The sequence below is a fragment of the Salmo trutta genome, chromosome 16 (genome assembly GCF_901001165.1).
Source record: "Salmo trutta chromosome 16, fSalTru1.1, whole genome shotgun sequence".
Lineage (NCBI taxonomy): Eukaryota > Metazoa > Chordata > Actinopteri > Salmoniformes > Salmonidae > Salmo > Salmo trutta.
The window spans coordinates 43283432-43306386 of NC_042972.1; the positions used below are offsets into that span (position 1 = coordinate 43283432).

Sequence of the window (22955 nt, forward strand, 5' to 3'; positions counted from 1 at the left end):
AAAAACACCCAAATTCGTCCTTTTAGAAATGGCAACGCTTTCAGTATAGTGCTGCAGTTTGTTATGTACACATGAAATTGTGTCATTCCAACCTTTATCCACAATGTTATATTCCATTTTGTGCAACTCAAGTCATACTTTTCCCTGTACGCAGGCACGCACTACACTGAGATGTATCACAGATGGATAGGGGAAACTGCTCGAGTCGAACAAGATAGAATATACCATTGCGGACAAAGCTCCGAATGACACAATTTCATGTGTACAACATCTAAAGACCTGCATTACTATACTGAGAGCGTTGCCATTTCTAAAAGGACATATTTGGGTGTTTTTGTTGCTCTTGTTCATGTTTTATCCACACCCTGGTACTGCAGAACGAGCATGAGGAAGTATATCGCTGGTTGGGGTACGTTTCTCAAAACCAAGTGAAATCAACCAACATTGATTTGGTAGAAAAAAATATGAACGTCTCTTTTAACAATAAATATCAACCCAATAGACACTGACACAGAACTTTTTCCTCTCACTCTGATTGTCCACTCATACTGCTCTGCCTTGTACTGTCCACCCTCCCAGGCCAGTCAGTGATCCATCACAGTCAGTGATCCACAGCTAGACGGATAAAACCAGGCAGGAAGATTTGTCTCTATCCATCTATTCTTCCTTCTTCACTACTGGGATGGGGAGGCCATGGTGTGTACTCTCGAGTACGTATCCAACTTTGATAGGCCAATCAATTAAAAGAAGCAAATGATTGTGGTTTAGAGGGAGTCTCCAATCGAGTCCTGTTTTACAGTCGATTGTTCCTCACAAATGGAAGAGAAGGGGTGAAATCTGCAGCAAAATGAGTTTTAAATGGAATTATGCAAAAGAACACGAGCAAATCCTCTCAAGCGTCGTGTAAGAACCCCCGACTGAGAGAGATAGAGATGACTGGAGGAGTTCACCAAGACTGCTTCTTTCCAATGAGTGAGGGAGTGAATGAATGCACAGAAAGAAAAAGAGAAAGAAAGAGAACAAAAGAGAGAGAGTGAGTAAGTGAAAGAGAGAGCGAGAGAGAGAGAGAGACATTGAGGGTGAAAGAGAGGAAGAGATAGACGCAGAGAGAGAGAAAAAGAAAAACAGAGAGAGCATTAACAAGGGAGAGAGGATGACACCATTTACGAAGACTAAGAGTCCCCTTAATAAATTACGCTTAGCCTAGCAGGGCACTCCAGAGAACATGCTGTTATGATGCACGAGCTCAGTGGCAGTAAAGGGTTCTAAAAACCAATGACTGTGTAATGGTCGTTAATGTTGCCATTATGGCGTCTGCCGTGGTGCTTTACGCTACCGCCATGTTATTTAGAGCTAATGAGCATGGCCTGAAGAAGAGCCATTAGAGTTGGAGTTCTCAGAGACTTCATCTCACGTTCTACAGAGTGGGCCGGGAGGCTGTGACGTGGCAGCCCGGCCTGTCATTCTGCAGAATGGACGGGAGTGGCTAATAGCTTATGATGTCATGGCAGAGCCAGGGGCTGTTGGATGGATAGCAACAACAGAATACCTAGAGGAGCGCTGATGATCTACGGTAATAAAGGGAATTCCTGAGAGGTGCTGACATGGACTAGTCTAGTATTTATATAGCCTGTTTTACATCAGCAGATGTCACAAAGTGCTTATACAGAAACCCAGCCTAAAACCCCAGAGAGCAAGCCATGCAGATGAAGTAGACGCACGGTGACAAGAAAAAACTCCCTAGAAAGGCAGGAACCTAGGAAGAAACCTAGAGAGGAACCAGGCTTTGAGGGGTGGCCAGTCTTCTTCTGGTTGAGCCCAGTAGAGATGATAAGAGTACATGGCCATTAAGGCTAGATTGTTTTTCAAGATGTTCATACTGTAGATGACAAGCAGGGTCAAACAGCCTATCAGTTCATCATAGGCTACCATGTAAGGTGCACTGCACTTACTCATCCGTGTATCATGTCAGTGATGTACGCAAATAAAGCAACTTAGTTTGGGATCTATGTCTGGAAATAAGAACCCCATTTCTCAGAATCTCTTCTCCCAGAGACAGATGGGTATAACTTGAGATCCATCTCTCTTTGTCGGCAGTCAGTGATGAGTCTGATAGTCTATCGACAGAATTACCACCATTAATTCACAGAGAGCAGAGCAGTGTGTCGCTACTGTAGCTAGCTACCATCCAGAAGCCGTACTCCACGTGGCATTAAACATCTGACTACTGTAGCTAGCTACCATCCAGAAGCCATACTCCATGTGGCATTAAACATCTGACTACTGTAGCTAGCTACCATCCAGAAGCCGTACTCCACGTGGCATTAAACATCTGACTACTGTAGCTAGCTACCATCCAGAAGCCGTACTCCACGTGGCATTAAATATCTGACTACTGTAGCTAGCTACCATCCAGAAGCCGTACTCCACGTGGCATTAAACATCTGACTACTGTAGCTAGCTACCATCCAGAAGCCGTACTCCACGTGGCATTAAATATCTGACTACTGTAGCTAGCTACCATCCAGAAGCCGTACTCCACGTGGCATTAAACATCTGACTACTGTAAGCTAGCTACCATCCAGAAGCCGTACACCACGTGGCTTTAAACATCTGACTACTGTAGCTAGCTACCATCCAGAAGCCATATTCCACGTGTCATTAAACATCTGACTACTGTAGCTAGCTACCATCCAGAAGCCATACTCCACGTGGCTTTAAACATCTGACTACTGTAGCTAGCTACCATCCAGAAGCCGTACTCCACGTGTCATTAAACATCTGACTACTGTAGCTAGCTACCATCCAGAAGCCGTACTCCATGTGTCATTAAACATCTAACTACTGTAGCTAGCTACCATCCAGAAGCCATACTCCACGTGGCTTTAAACAACTGACTACTGTAGCTAGCTACCATCCAGAAGCCGTACTCCACGTGGCTTTAAACATCTGACTACTGTAGCTAGCTACCATCCAGAAGCCGTACTCCACGTGGCATTAAACATCTGACTACTGTAGCTAGCTACCATCCAGAAGCCATACTCCACGTGGCATTAAACATCTGACTGCTGACGCTTCACTCAGAAATTAATCTAAACTTTTTCAGGAAATCTCAGTATGTCTGTTGAGAGCAGTTGTTATTAAGTAAATCAAATGATATTGTTATTGGAGACTTCTGTGAATGCCATGATAGGGAGCAAGTTAGTGTTGTCTTCCCCAATCCCTGGCTTTGTTGCTGGTCTCAGGGGGTGATTCTAAACAAGGTATGTGGGGGAGCTATGCCTAAAGGCCGCCTAGAGGATTAGACAGAGATGATGTCCATCCACCACAGCACTGACAGGTCACAGGTCACAGCAGATTCAATCCGTCTGTGAATACACTGCCTGTCAAAACATTAGGTTAAGTGTATGTGTGTGTGTGTGTGTGTGTGCTTGCGTGTGTGTGTGTGCGTGCGTGCGTGCGTGCGTGTGCGTTAGCACCCAGAACTGGATGGTACCACACTTTCCTTTGTTACTTTTTGTTTCCATGAATCCTGCCACCGTTGGTGTTGAAATGTTTCTGACATCATGTGGACAAAGATGAAACTGCAGCTGCTCTTTTCTGTTCTCCTACAGAAGCTCCTGCACTGTGGGAAGTATCACCCATGGCAACATAGATTAAACTATCCTAACTTATATGTGTTTGTGTTATACTGTGCTAACAACATGTTAACAGCCACAAAATGAGAGTCCAGCAAGACACTGATCTCTGCAGGTACACACACACACACACACACACACACAGACACAGACACAGACACACACACAGTCATATAGGCTGTCTCATTGCTGTCTGCTAGCTGCTAAAAGGTCTTTATTGGTGAAAGAACGGATGAAAAACAGTGGCCCATCTGCTGCTAGCGCGTCTGTTTCCGTCCTAGTTCCAGGTATAATGCGTGATAATTCGTTTTTACCACAAACAAAACATGACATAATACATTATGATTCTGTTACATTTAAAGCTAATGTAGGCTACGTGACCTGAGTAATGTAAAAATACAAATAGCAATCGATCATTTGCAATTCAACTTCAATTAGAGTTATGCAACCTCTCCCTACATATCTTGTAAACATAACAGCAGACAAGTCAGATAACTGTATGTATTTTATCGTGTGCTACAATGACTAATTTTGTTCCCATTGGACTACAAAGGCATAATACAAAACGCAACCAAGCATGAGGCTTTTAGAGTGTTCATCAAATAGTACTTAACAAAGGCTGGGGTTGAACTCACTGTGAATACAACAATGTGATATTATGCATGTGTATATATCATCATCGGTTTGGGGAGTATGTGGCGGCAGGGGGTAGATGTACCGTGTGTGTGTGTGTGTGTGTGTGTGTGTGTGGGAGGACAGGGGGTTCACATGTTTTATTTGTCTATTACGTTTATTTGGTAGGAACAATGTACAACAAATCATAAGTCTCAGAATATGAGAAGTGATGTGTTGCACCAGATTTAGCTGACAGGTAATTTACACCGGCAGTCCCCATGTGTACTGTATATGAGCAGTCCCCATGTGTACTGTATATGAGCAGTCCCCATGTGTACTGTATATGAGCAGTCCCCATGTGTACTGTATATGAGCAGTCCCCATGTGTACTGTATATGAGCAGTCCCCATGTGTACTGTATATGAGCAGTCCCCATGTGTACTGTATATGAGCAGTGCATGCATGTGGGAGGCACTATACATGTTGGACGTAAAAGCCGAACACTAATGGTTCTACGTCCTTACACATCATTAACATCTAAAGGCTATCTGGAGAACCTGCATGGTCAAACACACACGGACGCACACATGCACACACACACGGAGGGCATGGATTTAATTTGCTCCACTCAACAGGGGAGGACAGAAAGGGTGAGACAACTGGCTGACTTCCAAAATAGGATTCAGCAGCAGAAGCCCCTGTGGCGAACGAGTCGTTCCATTCACTGGACTCTCTGTATAGTCATAGCAGAAAAGGGGCATCCATCTCTTTCAGAAATGATTAAGTAAAAACCTATCTGTGTTCAAGTGCCACACACGCACCAAGCATGCAGACAAATACACACACCCACAGACACATACACAAACAGACACCTGAACAATAGACTTGCCAGATACCAAGATGAACTTAACATACTGTTTAAGCAACAAAAACAACACAGAAAAAGATAGCACCTCACATGGGTATAGAAAGTATAGTACCAGTCAAACGTTTGAACACACCTATTAATCAAGGGTTTTTCTTTATTTTTACCATTTTCTACATTGTAGAATAAAAGTGAATACATCAAAACTATACACATATGGAATCATGTAGTAACCAAAAAAGTGTTAAACACATCAAAATATATTTCCTATTTTATATTCTTCAAAGTAGCCACCCTTTGCCTTAATGACAGCTTTGCACACTCTTGGCATTCTCTTCACCAGCTTCCCCTGGAATGCTTTTCCAACAGTCTTGAAGGAGTTCCCACATATGCTGAGCACTTGTTGGCTGCTTTTCCTTCACTCTGCGGTCCATCTTATTCCCGACCATCTCAATTTGGTTGAGGTTGGGTGATTGAGGAGGCCAGGTCATCTGATGCAGCACTCTATCACTCTCATTATTGGTCAAATAGCCCTTACACAGGCTGGAGGTGTGTTGGTCATTGCCCTGTTGAAAAATAAATGACAATCCCACTAAGCGCAAACCAGAGGGGATGGCGTATCGCTGCAGAATGCTGTGGTAGTCATGCTGGTTAAGTGTGCCTGGAATTCTAAATAAATCACTGACAGTGTCACCAGCAAAGTACCCCCACCCCATCACACGTCCTCCTCCATGCTTCACGGTGGGAACCACACATGCAAAGATCATCCGTTCACCTACTCTGCGTCTCACAAAAACATGGCGGTTGAATGCAAAAATCTCAACTTTGGACTCCAGACCAAAGGACAGATTTACACCAGTCTAATAGCCATTGCTCGTGTCTCTTCTTCTTCTTGGTGTCCTTTAGTAGTGGTTTCTTTGTAGCATTTTGACGATGAAGGCCTGATTCACACAGTCTCCTCTGAACAGTTGATGTTGAGATGTGTCTGTTACTTGAACTCTGTAAAGCATTTATTTAGGCTGAAATTTCTGAGGCTGGTACAGTGAGGGAAAAAAGTATTTGATCTCCTGCTGATTTTGTACGTTTGCCCACTGACAAAGAAATGATCAGTCTATAATTTTAATGGTAGGTTTATTTGAACAGTGAGAGACAGAATAACAACAAAAAATCCTGAAAAACGCATGTCAAAAATGTTATAAATTGATTTGCATTTTAATGAGGGAAATAAGTATTTGACCCCCTCTCAATCAGAAAGATTTCTGGCTCCCAGGTGTCATTTATACAGGTAACGAGCTGAGATTAGGAGCACACTCTTATTAAAGGGAGTGCTCCTAATCTCAGCTTGTTACCTGTACAAAAGACACCTGTCCACAGAAGCAATCAATCAATCAGATTCCAAACTCTCCACCATGGCCAAGACCAAAGAGCTCTCCAAGGATGTCAGGGACAAGATTGTAGACGTACACAAGGCTGGAATGGGCTACAAGACCATCGCCAAGCAGCTTGGTGAGAAGGTGACAACAGTTGGTGCGATTATTCGCAAATGGAAGAAACACAAAAGAACTGTCAATCTCCCTCGGCCTGGGGCTCCATGCAAGATCTCACCTCGTGGAGTTGCAATGATCATGAGAACGGTGAGGAATCAGCCCAGAACTACACGGGAGGATCTTGTCAATGGTCTCAAGGCAGCTGGGACCATAGTCACGAAGAAAACAATTGGTAACACACTACGCCATGAAGGACTGAAATCCTGCAGCGCCCATAAGGTCCCCCTGCTCAAGAAAGCACATACACATGCCCGTCTGAAGTTTGCCAATGAACATCTGAATGATTCAGAGGACAGCTGGGTGAAAGTGTTGTGGTCAGATGAGACCAAAATGGAGCTCTTTGGCATCAACTCAACGCGCCATGTTTGGAGGAGGAGGAATGCTGCCTATGACCCCAAGAACACCCTCCCCACCGTCAAACATGGAGGTGGAGACATTATGCTTTGGGGTGTTTTTCTGCTAAGGGGATAGGACAACTTCACCGCATCAAAGGGACGATTGACGGGGCCATGTACCGTCAAATCTTGGGTGAGAAACTCCTTCCCTCAGCCAGGGCATTGAAAATGGGTCGTGGATGGGTATTCCAGCATGATAATGACCCAAAACACACAGCCAAGGCAACAAAGGAGTGGCTCAAGAAGAAGCACATTAAGGTCCTGGAGTGGCCTAGCCAGTCTCCAGACCTTAATCCCATAGAAAATCTGTGGAGGGAGCTGAAGGTTTGAGTTGCCAAACATCAGCCTTGAAACCTTAATCTTGGAGAAGATCTGCAAAGAGGAGTGGGACAAAATCCCTCCTGAGATGTGTGTAAACCTGGTGGCCAACTACAAGAAACTTCTGACCTCTGTGATTGCCAACAAGGGTTTTGCCACCAAGTACTAAGTCATGTTTTGCAGAGGGGTCAAATACTTATTTCCCTCATTAAAATGCAAATCAATTTATAACATTTCTGACATGCGTTTTTCTGGAGTTTTGTGTTGTTATTCTGTCTCTCACTGTTCAAATAAACCTATCATTAAAATTATAGCCTGATCATTTCTTTTTCAGTGGGCAAACGTACAAAATCAGCAGGGGATCAAATACTTTTTTCCCTCACTGTAACTCTAATGAACTTATCCTCTGCAGCAGAGGTAACTCTGGGCCTTCCTTTCCTATGGCGGTCCTCATGAGAGCCAGTTCATCATAGCGCTTGATGGTTTTTGCGATTGCACTTGAAGAAACTTGCAAAGTTCTTAACATTTTCCACATTGACTGACCTTCATGTCTTAAAGTAATGATGGACTGTCGTTTCTCTTTGCTTATTTGAGCTGTTCTTGCCATAATATGGACTTGGTCTTTTATCAAATAGGGCTATTTTCTCTATACCAACCCTACCTTGTCACAACATAACTGATTGTCTCAAACGCATTAAGGAAAGAAATTCAACAAATTAACTTTTAACAAGGCACAGCTATTATTTGAAATGCATTCCAGGTGACTACCTCATGAAGCTGGTTGAGAGAATGCCAAGCGTGTGCAAAGCTGTCATCAACGCAAAGGCTGGCTGCTTTGTAGAATCTCACATTTAAAATGTTTTTTTATTTGTTTAACACTTTTTTGGTTACTACATGATTCCATGTGTGTTAGTTCATAGTTTTGATGTCTTCACTATTATTCTACAATGTAGAAAATAGTCAAAATAAAGAAAAACCCTGTGCCCAAACTTTTGACTGGTACTGTAGATACTTGCTCAGATTTACACTCACATTGTCACGCATACACACAGACACACACATATGTGCACACACACACACACAAACACATACACACAACTCTAACCCTGTCACACTGCCAATACAAGTGAATTAACCCCCCTCCAGTGGAGAGCTCAATAACACAGCACCTTAAGACGAGTTCTCCGCCATCGGAGGCCAAACTCAGCGATAACAATCTAAATCCATTCACGCCGTTCTGTTAGAATGAAATGGCTTGATTTAGACCCGTATTGACTCAGGTTGGTAAAGCTGACATTGACACAGGTTAATGTTGTATAATAATGCAGTATAATCCAGTGCTGGCACCGAGCGCCCACCTCTCCATGTGGACATCTCCACGGTGTGTCCTGATAAATAGAAGTGATCTTCATGACCTCTGCTTATTGGTCATTATGAATTCAACCCCATCTAAGAGCTGCGCAGCAAGAAGGAAGTCATAAGGGGGCGTTCCACTCTCTGCTTCCAACTCCAACACACAGCTAAAGACAATCTCCAGTAATTCCCATATAAAGCCTGAAGGGAATGTGCTTCAAGATGAACCGAAGAAGAGAAGAAAAGAGGAGATGAAGAAAGCTGTGAGATTCTGATACAGTGAGACAGGAAATTGTCAGCCGTTGGTCTTTAACAAGCTGGCTTAATGATAACAGGTCAGACTTTACAACACCCGGTAATGGAGCACATTCTGCCCTACAAAGGCAAACCGCAGTAACTACACTTGGTCAAAATGTACCAAAATTCTGTATATATTATCAATAGAGGTGTGATGAATGGTGTGCTCCATTACTGGGTGCTGTGACTCATCACACCTCTCTCAATAATATGGTTTTTCAGAATGTCTTTGCAATGAAGAGCTGTTGGAAATTGATGTACAGTATTTTACAGTTAATGGAGATGTCCCTCATCTAAACCTTACCACACTCATCACTGGTATTAAATGAAAAGGTGAGGGGACGGCCATCTGGCTGGAGACAGTATGGACATCATTCTGCCTGGGATACTTTATAACTCTGAGCTGTTAGGCCCAGTGGAGACAGTGTGACTGTGGTAAACAAGACATATTTTTACTGCTCTTCACCTTTACAGTCATTATCTATATAACCATATAGGCCTACATAAATTTAGGGAGGGAATGAGATTGAAAGATAAAAAAGACCTGTACTCTTACAGTATATGGCTATTTTGCAGTTTATAAATTGTCACAACAGTGCATTATTCAGTGGGCAGATGGCCCCCAGAAGGCTCTCTCCAAAGGGCTATCTCTGAGACCCCTGACCTCACTCGAGGGTCAGCGTTAAACACAACAGCACAGTTGAGTCCTCAGGGATCTTCTTCAGTCCAGTCAGCTCCCTCATATAGAGAGGGACCCCAAGAGGGACTAAACCAGAACAAAATGGAGGATACTGGGAAGAGCCTCTCTCTGTCCATTGCCTGAGAGGACACAGTGCCTCGCACAGCTCTAATGATGTTTAATAGCTATGTCTGCAGTGGAATAGTTCTCTAGGGCATTTTCTTATGTTAGGAGGGTTAGACATGTGGGATGTAGTGAGGGGTAAGGGCATTTCTGTGTATTGAATGTACTGTATTTGTATTTTTTCAGGGCTTTGCAGCTTTCTCCAGAATTCTCCTTTATGACATTTTGGTTTTCAACCAATATCTAAGATACTTAAAAAACATATTTATATTATTTATATTTATTATGTTTCCTATCAGGTAAACAAAACAAAAGATACATGAGAAAACTAGCCTTGGGTACCAGCAGGTGCCTTTAAGACAAATGGCTGTTGAACAGTGCCCTCTATTGGTCAGTCATAGGAACCGTATCTCATATGTTTAAGGTGAGTGAAAAGGGATTTTAGTCACTCTTTAGCAGAAACTCTGAGAAAATGCATTCATATAACCATACATAGCGTGGTCCCTATGCAATAGTTTCTTCAAGTATTGTTGAACATTGGCAATGTTACGGTAGTTTGTCATAAAAAAATACAGAATTTCCAAATAACAACTGCACTTTACTGTAAGATGCTTTACTGTAAAAATCTTATATAGTACAACGGAAAAGCCCCCATCCAAGGTCTCCACATCTGTATCTGAGACATGAAGCAGCTATGTGACTGGAAGTTCAGTCTGCACTGGAACTGAGCTGACCAGCGCAGAACAACCTCTTTCTTAGAAAGGAAAGAACAGGAGAAAAAACATGGAAGAAGCTAAACAGAGACATTAAAGCTAGAGCCTGAGGTTACTTCACCAGTCCCTGCAGGTCTGTCTCGGTTCTCCGCTCCGCTCACGTACGGGACAACTATCTGTTTCCCACTGGAGGGGGGTTAATTCATCTGGATTGGCTGTGCGACAGAGTTAGGGTGTGTGTGTATATGTGCCAGGGGATAGGGAGAAGGGGAGACCTGTCTGATGAGGGTCAGTTGACACTCAGAGGCTCTGCCTCTCCCTGAAGAGTGGAAACCCTCAACGCCATAGACAGGCAATGCAAGGTCGATCAAAATGACTCCTGGGTTTTCTCTCTCTATCGTCGCTAAGACAACACCATCCCTTTCATAACTCCTCGCCTTGCACTCTCCTGCTCCATTTATTTATTTCTCTCTCTCTCTCTCTGTCTCTCTCACATACATACACACAAACACACACTTTTGTCCCGCAATCTTTTTTATAATGAAATGTAATCTATTTTCCTAAGGGTTTTATTTGTGGAAACCTGATTCAACAATATTGAGTCTAGAGATATGACAGGGTGCGAGGGAGCAGAAAATTATTTTTCTATTACCATCTGACATACTGTATGGTTGAAAGGCCTGAATTGATGTGAAATGGAATGCTTTCCCAAATTAAATCATCCCTTTTAAATTGTGTTTTTTTTTATTTCAGGCCTTGGGCCAAACCTTCAGAGGCTGCCAGATGTACTATATTTCCCTCTCCTTTCATATTCCTCTAGAGGATAAGAGAAGGAAGGCGACACTGCAGAGTGATCTTCCATTACCTGCATTAGTCTGCTGTGGCCCTAGCCTTTAATGTTACATGATCTACTATAAACAGGATGGGGGACAGACTGCACCACAGAGAAATACACACCCACTTTATCATGAAGTAGAGAGCTAAAGCACTTTGTGAGACTAGTAGAGTGTGTGCCAGCTTCCTGTCCATGCAGGAAGTGGCTAAGTCTGGCTGTGTGGTCAATATTTCAACAAGTCCTTCAAACACAGCTCTGATGGGATCTTCACTGTCAGAACAGCTTCTAAGACTACGTTGGTATACATTTCTAACATCCATGTACAAGCAAATTAAAATAAATGACACCCACATGCCAGTGGAGGCTGGTGAGGGGACGACGGCTCATAATAATGGCTTGAACAGAGCAAATGGAATAGCATCAAACAAATGGAAACCATGTGTTATATATATTCGATACCATTACACTATATTCGTTCCAGCCGTTACCACGAGCCCATCTTCCCCAATTAAGGTGCCACCAACCTCCTGTGCCATATGCACACATGTACACACACACAAACACACACAGTAGTCAAGTGTGATCGCGCGCATATCCTTTAGGGGGTTGTAGGACCGGTAAGAAATAAATATAGCCCGCAAACTCATAGCCTCAGCCACGTACCTTTATTAATAAACAAACAACATTTCAATCCTGCAAGGATCTTCTTCAGGTCACACACACACACACAATGTATGTTTACCTTCCACACAGGAGGGCCTGGCTCTGGTTGTACCAGCGACCTGGCCTGGGAAACAGGAGCACTTGACGGTCTGAGAGCGCTCCTCAATCTTGTTCTTATTACAACAGCGGTGGATGGCCACCACCTCACACGTCCCCTGCTTCACCTGGTAGGAGGCTGAGAGACAGAGGGAGGGAGACAGAGAGAGGGAGGGAGACAGAGAGAGGGAGGGAGACAGAGAGATGGAGGGAGGGAGGGAGACAGAGAGATGGAGGGAGGGAGGGAGACAGAGAGAGGGAGGGAGACAGAGAGAGAGAGGGAGGGAGACAGAGAGAGAGAGGGAGGGAGACAGAGAGAGGGAGGGAGACAGAGAGAGGGAGGGAGACAGAGAGCGTATTCAATGTGGTTGCAGTAGTACAGTAGTATTTCAACATATACATTTAAAAAAGCATCTTATTAAAATACAAGAAAGGAAAAAGCCGCAGAGTTTATACAATAGAAAAAACTGTTGAATTATTTACAGTTGTATAAACACCAGGAATTATTCTAAAGATGCAGACAGTTTCACTTTCAATATAACACTATGCATTTATGCCAATATTTTGGTCCTTTCTCAGCTCAACAGCATCATTAACATTAAAAGCCTGCCCTTTCATTGTGTGCAGGGTTATCTTGTAAAGAAAATCCCACTAACATTATTTAATTAAGTAAATAAACAAACAAAAGGTTGGTTTTCAGTGGAATTCTCTAAGTCATAATGAACCACCTGATAGCAGTAGAGAAACAGCGTCCGTATTGTATGAGGCAGCATTTAACAAGCATCTGGAGCTCTGTCCTGCTCTCTGCTGGAGTTCCACCCAAAACACAATACCCCAAACTCTACACATAATGAAGCTTAACAGTTTTACTCTTCTGTTTAACTCCCTAGTTTTAACTTCCTGGGGGCTAGTTCTTATTGATGAATGTAAATTTCAGCAGTTTTCATTTCAACACAGATGCCTTGTGTGGGTTTACAGTAGTCCGCACTCAATATGTTTAAACATGCATTTGTGGGACAACCTTCCTAACACACACACACACACACACACGCACACGCACACGCACACAACCACACACACACATACACGCACACACAACCACACGCACACACGCACGCACGCACGCATGCACACACGCACAACCACACACACACACGCACGCGCACACACACACGCACACACAACCACACACAACCACACACACACACACAACCACACACACACACACACGCATGCACGCACACACGCACGCACACACACAACCACACACAACCACACGCACACACACACACACACAACCACACACACACACATGCTTCGACAGGCCGAGGCCCCTCTCATCCTGATTTAAAGTTTGCTTGTTCTCTTCTCCAGAGAACCTTCTCAATGATCCCTTGGCCTCATCCCTCTGTTTTCATTTCCCCAGGGGCACAGGGAACTGGTGGATTATCCCTACTCATGCACACACACATATATCCGAGGCAGGAAAAAAAATGAAACCGTACTTGGAGCATGGAGAAATTGAAGAAATAAGGAATGCTGCTGAGACAGAGAGATCTATTCAACAGTGAGGGCATCTTTGTCAGTATGCACTATCTACTTAATAATGCGGTCACACACCATCCAATTTCTTCCATCTATCTCAAAAGCAAAATTCCCTTCAAAAACCATCCCCTTGTTAGTGTGGCATCCTGTACCACAGTCTGCATACCAATGTCTGGGTAAAGACAGGGAAAGCTAGTGCTCCCATCTTAAAAACAAGCATCTTGTTAGTGTGAGACTACCACAAGCAAAATGAAACAGAGAGAGGGAGACGATGTGTGCGTGTGCATGTGTGCATGCACATGTGCATGTGTGTGTGTGTGTGTGTCTGCGCATGCGTGTGTGTGTGATGCAGGGAGCTGGGGAGGCGGGGGCGTGGGGATCTGTCATAGGCAGTAAGGAGAACAAAGAGACTGCTGCCTCCTGGTGGCATAATGAGGTCACAGGGTCAGAGCAGCATCTCTCTCTGTCTCTCTTCTTTAATCCATTCATTTTTCTCTCTCCAGTATTTTCCTCATCCACCAATCTATACTGCATGAGTCTACATCCGACAAGTCAACCTGAACTTCTGAGTGTTACCCAGTGTATAGAGACAAAGTAGAGCATTCCATAATGCATGCATATCTTTTGATGAGCTACTGCTGTAACTATAAAGTAACCTCTTGTCTTGACTGTCCCTGATCTGTAAGGATGATTCTGGGACAGTGGCTTGAGTCAGAGAAGTCACAGCAGTATCACAGCAGTATTGAAGCACTCTGCTTCAACCATCTTGTTCATATCAAATCAAATCCAAGTGTATTAGTCACATGCGGCGAATACAACAGGTGTTAACCTTACAGTGAAATGCTTACGAGCCCCTAACCAACAATGCCGTTTAAAAACATTATGGATAAGAATAAGAGATAAAAGTAAAAAGTTATTAAAGAGCAGCAGTAAAATAACAACAGTGAGACTATATATACAGGGGGGTACCGATACAGAGTCAATGTGCGGGGGCACCGGTTAGTTGAGGTAGTATGTACATGTAGGTAGAGTTATTAAAGTGACTATGCATAGATGACAACAGAGAGAAGCAGTGGTGTAAAGGGGGGAGGGGGGCACTGCCAATAGTGTGGGTAGCCATTTGACTAGATGTTCAGGAGTCTTATGGCTTGGGGGCAGAAGCTCTTGGACCTAGACTTGGCACTCCGGTACCGCTTGCCGTGCAGTAGCAGAGAGAACAGTCTATGACTAGGGTGGCTGGAAACTTTGACCATTTTTAGGGCCTTCCTCTGACACCACCTGGAATAGAGGTCCTGGATGGCAGGAAGCTTGGCCCCAGTGATGTACTGGGCCATTCGCCCTACCCTCTGCAGTGCCTTGCAGAGGGTAGGCTGAGCAGTTTCCATACCAGGCAGTGATGCAACCAGTCAGGATGCTCTTGATGGTGCAGCTGTAGAACCTTTTGAGGATCTGCGGACCCATGCCAAATCTTTTCAGTCTCCTGAGGGAGAATAGGTTTTGTCGTGCCCTCTTCACGACTGTCTTGGCGTGATTGGACCATGTTAGTTTGTTGGTGATGTGGACACCAAGGAACTTGAAGCTCTCAACCTGCTTCACAGCAACCCCGTCGATAAGAATGGGGGTATGCTCGGTCCTCTTTTTCCTGCAGTCCACAGTCATCTCATGTGTCTTGATCATGTTGAGAGAGAGGTTGTTGTCCTGGCACCACACGGCCAAGTCTCTGACCTCCTCCCTATAGGCTGTCTCATCGTTGTCGGTGATTAGGGCTACCACTGTTGTGTCATTGGCAAATGTAATGATGGTGTTAGAGTCGTGCCTGGCCGTGCAGTCATGAGTTAACAGGGAGTACTTACGCCTGAGGGGCCCCTGTGTTGAGGATCAGCGTGGCGGATGTGTTGTTACCTACCCTTACCGCCTGGGGGTGGCCCGTCAGGAAGTCCAGGATCCAGTTGCAGAGGGAGGTGTTTGGTCCCCAGGGTCCTTAGCATATTGATGAACTTTGAGGGCACTATGGTGTTGAATGCTGAGCTGTAGTCAATGAATAGCATTCTCACATAGGTGTTCCTTTTGTCCAGGTGGGAAAGGGCAGCGTGGAGTGAAATGGAGATTGCATCATCTGTGGATCTATTGGGGCGGTACGCAAATTGGAGTGGATCTAGAGTTTCTGCGATGTGAGCTATGACCAGCCTTTCAAAGCACTTCATGGCTACAGACGTGAGTGCTACGGGTCGGTAGTCATTTTGGCAGGATACCTTAGTGTTCTTGGGTACAGGGACTATGGTGGTCTGCTTAAAACCTGTTGGTATTACAGATTCGGGCAAGGAGAGGTTGAAAATGTCAATGAAGACACTTGCCAGTTGGTCAGCGCTGGCTTGCAGTACACGTCCTTGTAATCCGTCTGGCCCTGCGGCCTTGTGAATGTTGACATGTTTATAGGTCTCGCTCACATCGGCTGTAGAGAGCGTGTTTCAGTGTTATTTGCCTCGAAGTGAGTATAGAAGTAGTTTGGTTTGTCAGGTAGGCCCGTGTCACTGGGCAGCTCTTGGCTGTGCTTCCCTTTGTAGTCTGTAATGGTTTGCAAGCCCTGCCACATCTGACTAGCGTCAGAGCCAGTGTAGTACGATTCGATCTTAGTCCTGTATTGACTCTTTGCCTGTTTGATGGTTCGTCGGAGGGCATAGCGGGATTTCTTATAAGCTTCCGGTTTAGAGTCCCGCTCCTTGAATGCGACAGCTCTAGCCTTTAGCTCAGTGCAGATGCTGCCTGTAATCCATGGCTTCTGGTTGGGGTATGTACGTACAGTCACTGTGGGGACAACGTCACCGATGCACTTATTGATGAAGCCGATGACTGATGTGGTGTACTCCGCAATGCCATCGGAGGAATCCCGGAACATATTCCAGTCTGTACTAGCAAAAGTCCTGTAGCTTAGCATCTGCTTCCTCTGACCACTTTTTTATTGATCTAGTCACTTGTGCTTCCTGCATTCATTTTTGCTTGTAAGCAGAAATCAGGAGATTAGAATTATGGTCAGATTTGCCAAATGGAGGGCGAGGGAGAGCTTTGTATGCATCTCTGCGTGTGGAGTATAGGTGGTCCAGAGGTCTTTTTCCTCTGGTTGCACATTTAACATGCTGATCGAAATTTGGTAAAACAGATATAAGTTTCCCTGGATTAAAGTCCCCGGCTACTAGGAGTGCTTCCTCTGGGTGGGCGTTTTTTTGTTTGGTTACGGCAGAATACAGCTCATTCAATGCTGTCTTAGTGCCAGCCTCTCCGTGGTGGTATGTAAACAGCTACAAAGAATACAGATGAAAACTATCTCGGTAACTAGTGTGGTCTACAGCTTATCATGCTATACTCTACCTCAGGCGAGCAATAGCTCGAGAATTCCTTAGATATCATCCACCAGCTGTTGTTTACAAAAATACATAGTCGCCGCCCCTTGTCTTACCAGATGCCGCTGTTCTATACTGCCTGTACATCGTATAACCAGCCAACTGTATGTTGATATTGTCGTCGTTCAGCCATGACTCCGTGAAGCATAAGATGTTACAGTTTTTAATGTCCTGTTGGTAGTCTAATCTTCCGAGTAACTCGTTGATTTTATTCTCCAAAGATTGCACATTTGCTAGCAGAACAGAGGGAAGTGGGGATTTATTAGATCGCCTACGAATTCTTAGAAGGCAGCCCAACCTTCAGCCCCTATTTTTCCACCTCCTCTTCACCCAGTTTATCCTTCTCGTCGGACTCGTCAGAGTCATGAAAGGAAAAAAAGGATTCTGCTAATCCGTGGTGAGTAATCGCAGTCCTGATGTCTAGAAGTTATTTTCGGTCATAAGAGACGGTAGCGGCAACATTATGTACAAAATAAGTCAAAAAATAAGTTACAAACAACGTAAATAAACGAACAAAAAAACATAATCGGCTGGGGGCACGTAAAACGTCTGCCTTCTTCTCCGGCACCATTTTACACAAAGTGGTGTTATGGCAGTCTTAACCTAATAAACCTCAGCTCAGGCTGAAAGAAAAATACATTTCAAGCATGGCTATTTGGTTCTATTCCTGTGACAGCCAAGCAAGCGTTTTCTGGGCGCAAACTAAGCAGCTCTAACTTGAACTGATTGAGCAGCCAGCCAACTGATGTATTCTGACAGACAGTGGCGGCCCAGACCATGTGCAATTTATCAAAAAGTCTGTCTTTTCCCTGTCAATAACTGACTAGCATGTCTGCCATGGAAGGCCAGACATTTGCTATATCTGTCTGAGGGAGTTCAGTCGATGCCAGGGACAGACACAGACTGCAGCTCCATCCAAGAAAATTACAGAATTGAAACGATAAGGACTTTAATTCAGAAAATCAGAATGACTACGAAAACAAATCTTGTTTTCAATAAACAGAACAAGTCTGGATATATTTTCTCCTGTAAAATGGAGGAACATCACAAAGTGGCACCACTGCCTCACACGTTTATCTTGTCTTCCATATGAACTAACCCTGTTAGAGTAAATGCTATTATCTTTCCCATTCCCCCATCACATCCACATCCTCCCCTTCCACACCTCTAACCCTCTCTCCCTTGTTTTCCATCTACCCATTAATCCCCATTCTCAACCCCACTCTCGCTTCCTCTCCCCCACTCCCACCACACACTACCTTCCTCTCCCCCACTCCCACCACACACTACCTTCCTCTCCCCCACTCCCCACCACACACTACCTTCCTCTCCCCCACTCCCACCACACACTACCTTCCTCTCCCCCACTCCCACCACACACTACCTTCCTCTCCCCCGCTCCCACCACACCCTACCTTCCTCTCCCCCGCTCCCACCCCACCCTACCTTCCTCTCCCCCGCTCCCACCACACCCTACCTTCCTCTCCCCCGCTCCCACCCCACCCTACCTTCCTCTCCCCCCGCTCCCACCACACCCTACCTTCCTCTCCCCCGCTCCCACCACACCCTACCTTCCTCTCCCCCGCTCCCACCACACACTACCTTCCTCTCCCCCACTCCCACCACACACTACCTTCCTCTCCCCCGCTCCCACCACACCCTACCTTCCTCTCCCCCGCTCCCACCACACCCTACCTTCCTCTCCCCCGCTCCCCACCACACCCTACCTTCCTCTCCCCCAGCTCCCACCACACCCTACCTTCCTCTCCCCCCCTCCCACCACACCCTACCTTCCTCTCCCCCGCTCCCACCACACACTACCTTCCTCTCCCCCTCTCCCACCACACACTACCTTCCTCTCCCCCACTCCCACCCCACCCTACCTTCCTCTCCCACCACACACTACCTTCCTCTCCCCCACTCCCACCACACCCTACCTTCCTCTCCCCCCGCTCCCACCACACCCTACCTTCCTCTCCCCCACTCCCACCACACAATACCTTCCTCTCCCCCACTCCCACCACACACTACCTTCCTCTCCCCCACTCCCACCACACACTACCTTCCTCTCCCCCACTCGCACCACACACTACCTTCCTCTCCCACCACACACTACCTTCCTCTCCCCCACTCCCACCACACCCTACCTTCCTCTCCCCCGCTCCCACCACACCCTACCTTCCTCTCCCCCACTCCCACCACACAATACCTTCCTCTCCCCCACTCCCACCACACACTACCTTCCTCTCCCCCACTCCCACCACACAATACCTTCCTCTCCCCCACTCGCACCACACACTACCTTCCTCTCCCCCACTCCCACCACACCCTACCTTCCTCTCCCCCGCTCCCACCACACCCTACCTTCCTCTCCCACCACACACTACCTTCCTCTCCCCCGCTCCCACCACACCCTACCTTCCTCTCCCCCGCTCCCACCCCACCCTACCTTCCTCTCCCCCGCTCCCACCACACCCTACCTTCCTCTCCCCCACTCCCACCACACCCTACCTTCCTCTCCCCCTCTCCCACCACACCCTACCTTCCTCTCCCCCTCTCCCACCACACCCTACCTTCCTCTCCCCCGCTCCCACCACACCCTACCTTCCTCTCCCCCTCTCCCACCACACCCTACCTTCCTCTCCCCCACTCCCACCACACCCTACCTTCCTCTCCCCCTCTCCCACCACACCCTACGTTCCTCTCCCCCACTCCCACCACACACTACCTTCCTCTCCCCCGCTCCCACCACACCCTACCTTCCTCTCCCCCCGCTCCCACCCCACCCTACCTTCCTCTCCCCCGCTCCCACCACACCCTACCTTCCTCTCCCCCACTCCCACCACACACTACCTTCCTCTCCCCCGCTCCCACCACACACTACCTTCCTCTCCCCCACTCCCACCACACACTACCTTCCTCTCCCCCGCTCCCACCACACCCTACCTTCCTCTCCCCCGCTCCCACCCCACCCTACCTTCCTCTCCCCCGCTCCCACCACACCCTACCTTCCTCTCCCCCACTCCCACCACACCCTACCTTCCTCTCCCCCGCTCCCACCACACCCTACCTTCCTCTCCCCCGCTCCCACCACACCCTACCTTCCTCTCCCCCGCTCCCACCACACCCTACCTTCCTCTCCCCCGCTCCCACCACACACTACCTTCCTCTCCCCCACTCCCACCACACACTACCTTCCTCTCCCCCGCTCCCACCACACCCTACCTTCCTCTCCCCCGCTCCCACCACACCCTACCTTCCTCTCCCACACTCCCACCCACACCCTACCTTCCTCTCCCACCACACACTACCTTCCTCTCCCCCACTCCCACCCCACCCTACCTTCCTCTCCCACCACACACTACCTTCCTCTCCCCCACTCCCACCACACCCTACCTTCCTCTCCCCCGCTCCCACCACACCCTACCTTCCTCTCCCCCGCTCCCACCACACACTACCTTCCTCTCCCCCACTCCCACCACACAATACCTTCCTCTCCCCCCACTCCCACCACACACTACCTTCCTCTCCCCCACTCCCACCACACACTACCTTCCTCTCCCCCACTCGCACCACACACTACCTTCCTCTCCCCCACTCCCACCACACCCTACCTTCCTCTCCCCCGCTCCCACCACACCCTACCTTCCTCTCCCCCGCTCCCACCACACCCTACCTTCCTCTCCCCCTCTCCCACCACAACCCTACCTTCCTCTCCCCCTCTCCCACCACACCCTACCTTCCTCTCCCCCGCTCCCACCACACCCTACCTTCCTCTCCCCCTCTCCCACCACACCCTACCTTCCTCTCCCCCACTCCCACCACACCCTACCTTCCTCTCCCCCGCTCCCACCACACCCTACCTTCCTCTCCCCCTCTCCCACCACACCCTACCTTCCTCTCCCCCTCTCCCACCACACCCTACGTTCCTCTCCCCCACTCCCACCACACACTACCTTCCTCTCCCCCACTCCCACCACACACTACCTTCCTCTCCCCCACTCCCACCACACACTACCTTCCTCTCCCCCCGCTCCCACCACACCCTACCTTCCTCTCCCCCGCTCCCACCCCACCCTACCTTCCTCTCCCCCGCTCCCACCACACCCTACCTTCCTCTCCCCCCGCTCCCACCACACCCTACCTTCCTCTCCCCCGCTCCCACCACACACTACCTTCCTCTCCCCCCTCGCACCACACACTACCTTCCTCTCCCCCGCTCCCACCACACACTACCTTCCTCTCCCCCGCTCCCACCCCACCCTACCTTCCTCTCCCCCGCTCCCCCACCACACCCTACCTTCCTCTCCCCCCGCTCCCACCACACCCTACCTTCCTCTCCCCCCACTCCCACCACACCCCTACCTTCCTCTCCCCCGCTCCCACCACACCCTACCTTCCTCTCCCCCGCTCCCACCACACCCTACCTTCCTCTCCCCCACTCCCACCACACCCTACCTTCCTCTCCCCCGCTCCCACCACACCCTACCTTCCTCTCCCCCGCTCCACCAACAACCCTACCTTCCTCTCCCCCGCTCCCACCACACCCTACCTTCCTCTCCCCCACTCCCACCACACCCTACCTTCCTCTCCCCCGCTCGCACCACACACTACCCTCCTCTCCCCCACTCCCACCACACACTACCTTCCTCTCCCACCACACACTACCTTCCTCTCCCCCCACTCCCCACCACACCCTACCTTCCTCTCCCCCGCTCCCACCACACACTACCTTCCTCTCCCCCGCTCCCACCACACACCCTACCTTCCTCTCCCACCACACCCTACCTTCCTCTCCCCCGCATCCCACCACACCCTACCTTCCTCTCCCCCGCTCCCACCACACCCTACCTTCCTCTCCCCCGCTCCCACCACACCCTACCTTCCTCTCCCCCGCTCCCACCACACCCTACCTTCCTCTCTCCCCCCCGCTCCCACCACACCTACCTTCCTCTCCCCCGCTACCCACCACACCCTACCTTCCTCTCCCCCGCTCCCACCACACCCTACCTTCCTCTCCCCCGCTCCCACCACACCCTACCTTCCTCTCCCCGCTCCCACCACAACCCTACACTTCCTCTCCCCCGCTCCCACCACACCCCACCTTCCTCTCCCCCTCTCCCCCCACACCCCACCTTCCTCTCCCCCGCTCCCACCACCCCCTACCTCCTCTCCCCCGCTCCCACCACACCCTACCTTCCTCTCCCCCTCTCCCACCACACACTACCTTCCTCTCCCCCGCTCCCACCACACCCTACCTTCCTCTCCCTCACTCCCACCACACACTACCTTCCTCTCCCCCACTCCCACCCCACCCTACCTTCCTCTCCCCCACTCCACCACACCCTACCTTCCTCTCCCACCACACACTACCTTCCTCTCCCCCACTCCCACCCCACCCTACCTTTCCTCTCCCCCACTCCCACCCCACCCTACCCTTCCTCTCCCCACTAGGCCACCACACACCTACCTTCCCTCTCCCCGCTCCCACCCACACACTACCTTCCCTCTCACCACACTCCCACCACACCCTACCTTCCTCGTCTCCCACCACACACTACCTTTCCTCTACCCCCTGACCACCACCACACCCTACCTTCCTCTACCCGTAGCACGTCCCACCACAAACCCTACCTTCCCTCTCCCACCACTCCCACCACCAACTACCTTCCTCTCCCCCACTCCCACCACACACTACGTACCTTCCTCATCCCCCACTCCCACCACACCCTACCTTCCCTCCCCCACCCCCCACTCCCACCACACCCTACCTTCCTCCCCCCCACTCCCACCACACCCTACCTTCCTCTCCCCCACTCCCACCACACCCTACCTTCCTCTCCCACCACACACTACCTTCCTCTCCCCCACTCCC

The 22955-nt window shown here is 48.4% G+C and overlaps 1 protein-coding gene across 2 annotated transcripts in view; it reads right to left on the reverse strand.

The window, feature by feature from the left end:
• Nucleotides 1–22955, reverse strand: part of LOC115150779 (chemokine-like protein TAFA-4) — a 53926-nt gene that overhangs the window by 5058 nt on the left and 25913 nt on the right. For both annotated transcript variants that reach the window (XM_029694451.1, XM_029694452.1), the window contains one exon: nucleotides 12121–12276. In XM_029694451.1, the coding sequence (XP_029550311.1) occupies nucleotides 12121–12276 (156 nt within the window). The remainder of the gene's footprint in view (nucleotides 1–12120; nucleotides 12277–22955) is intronic.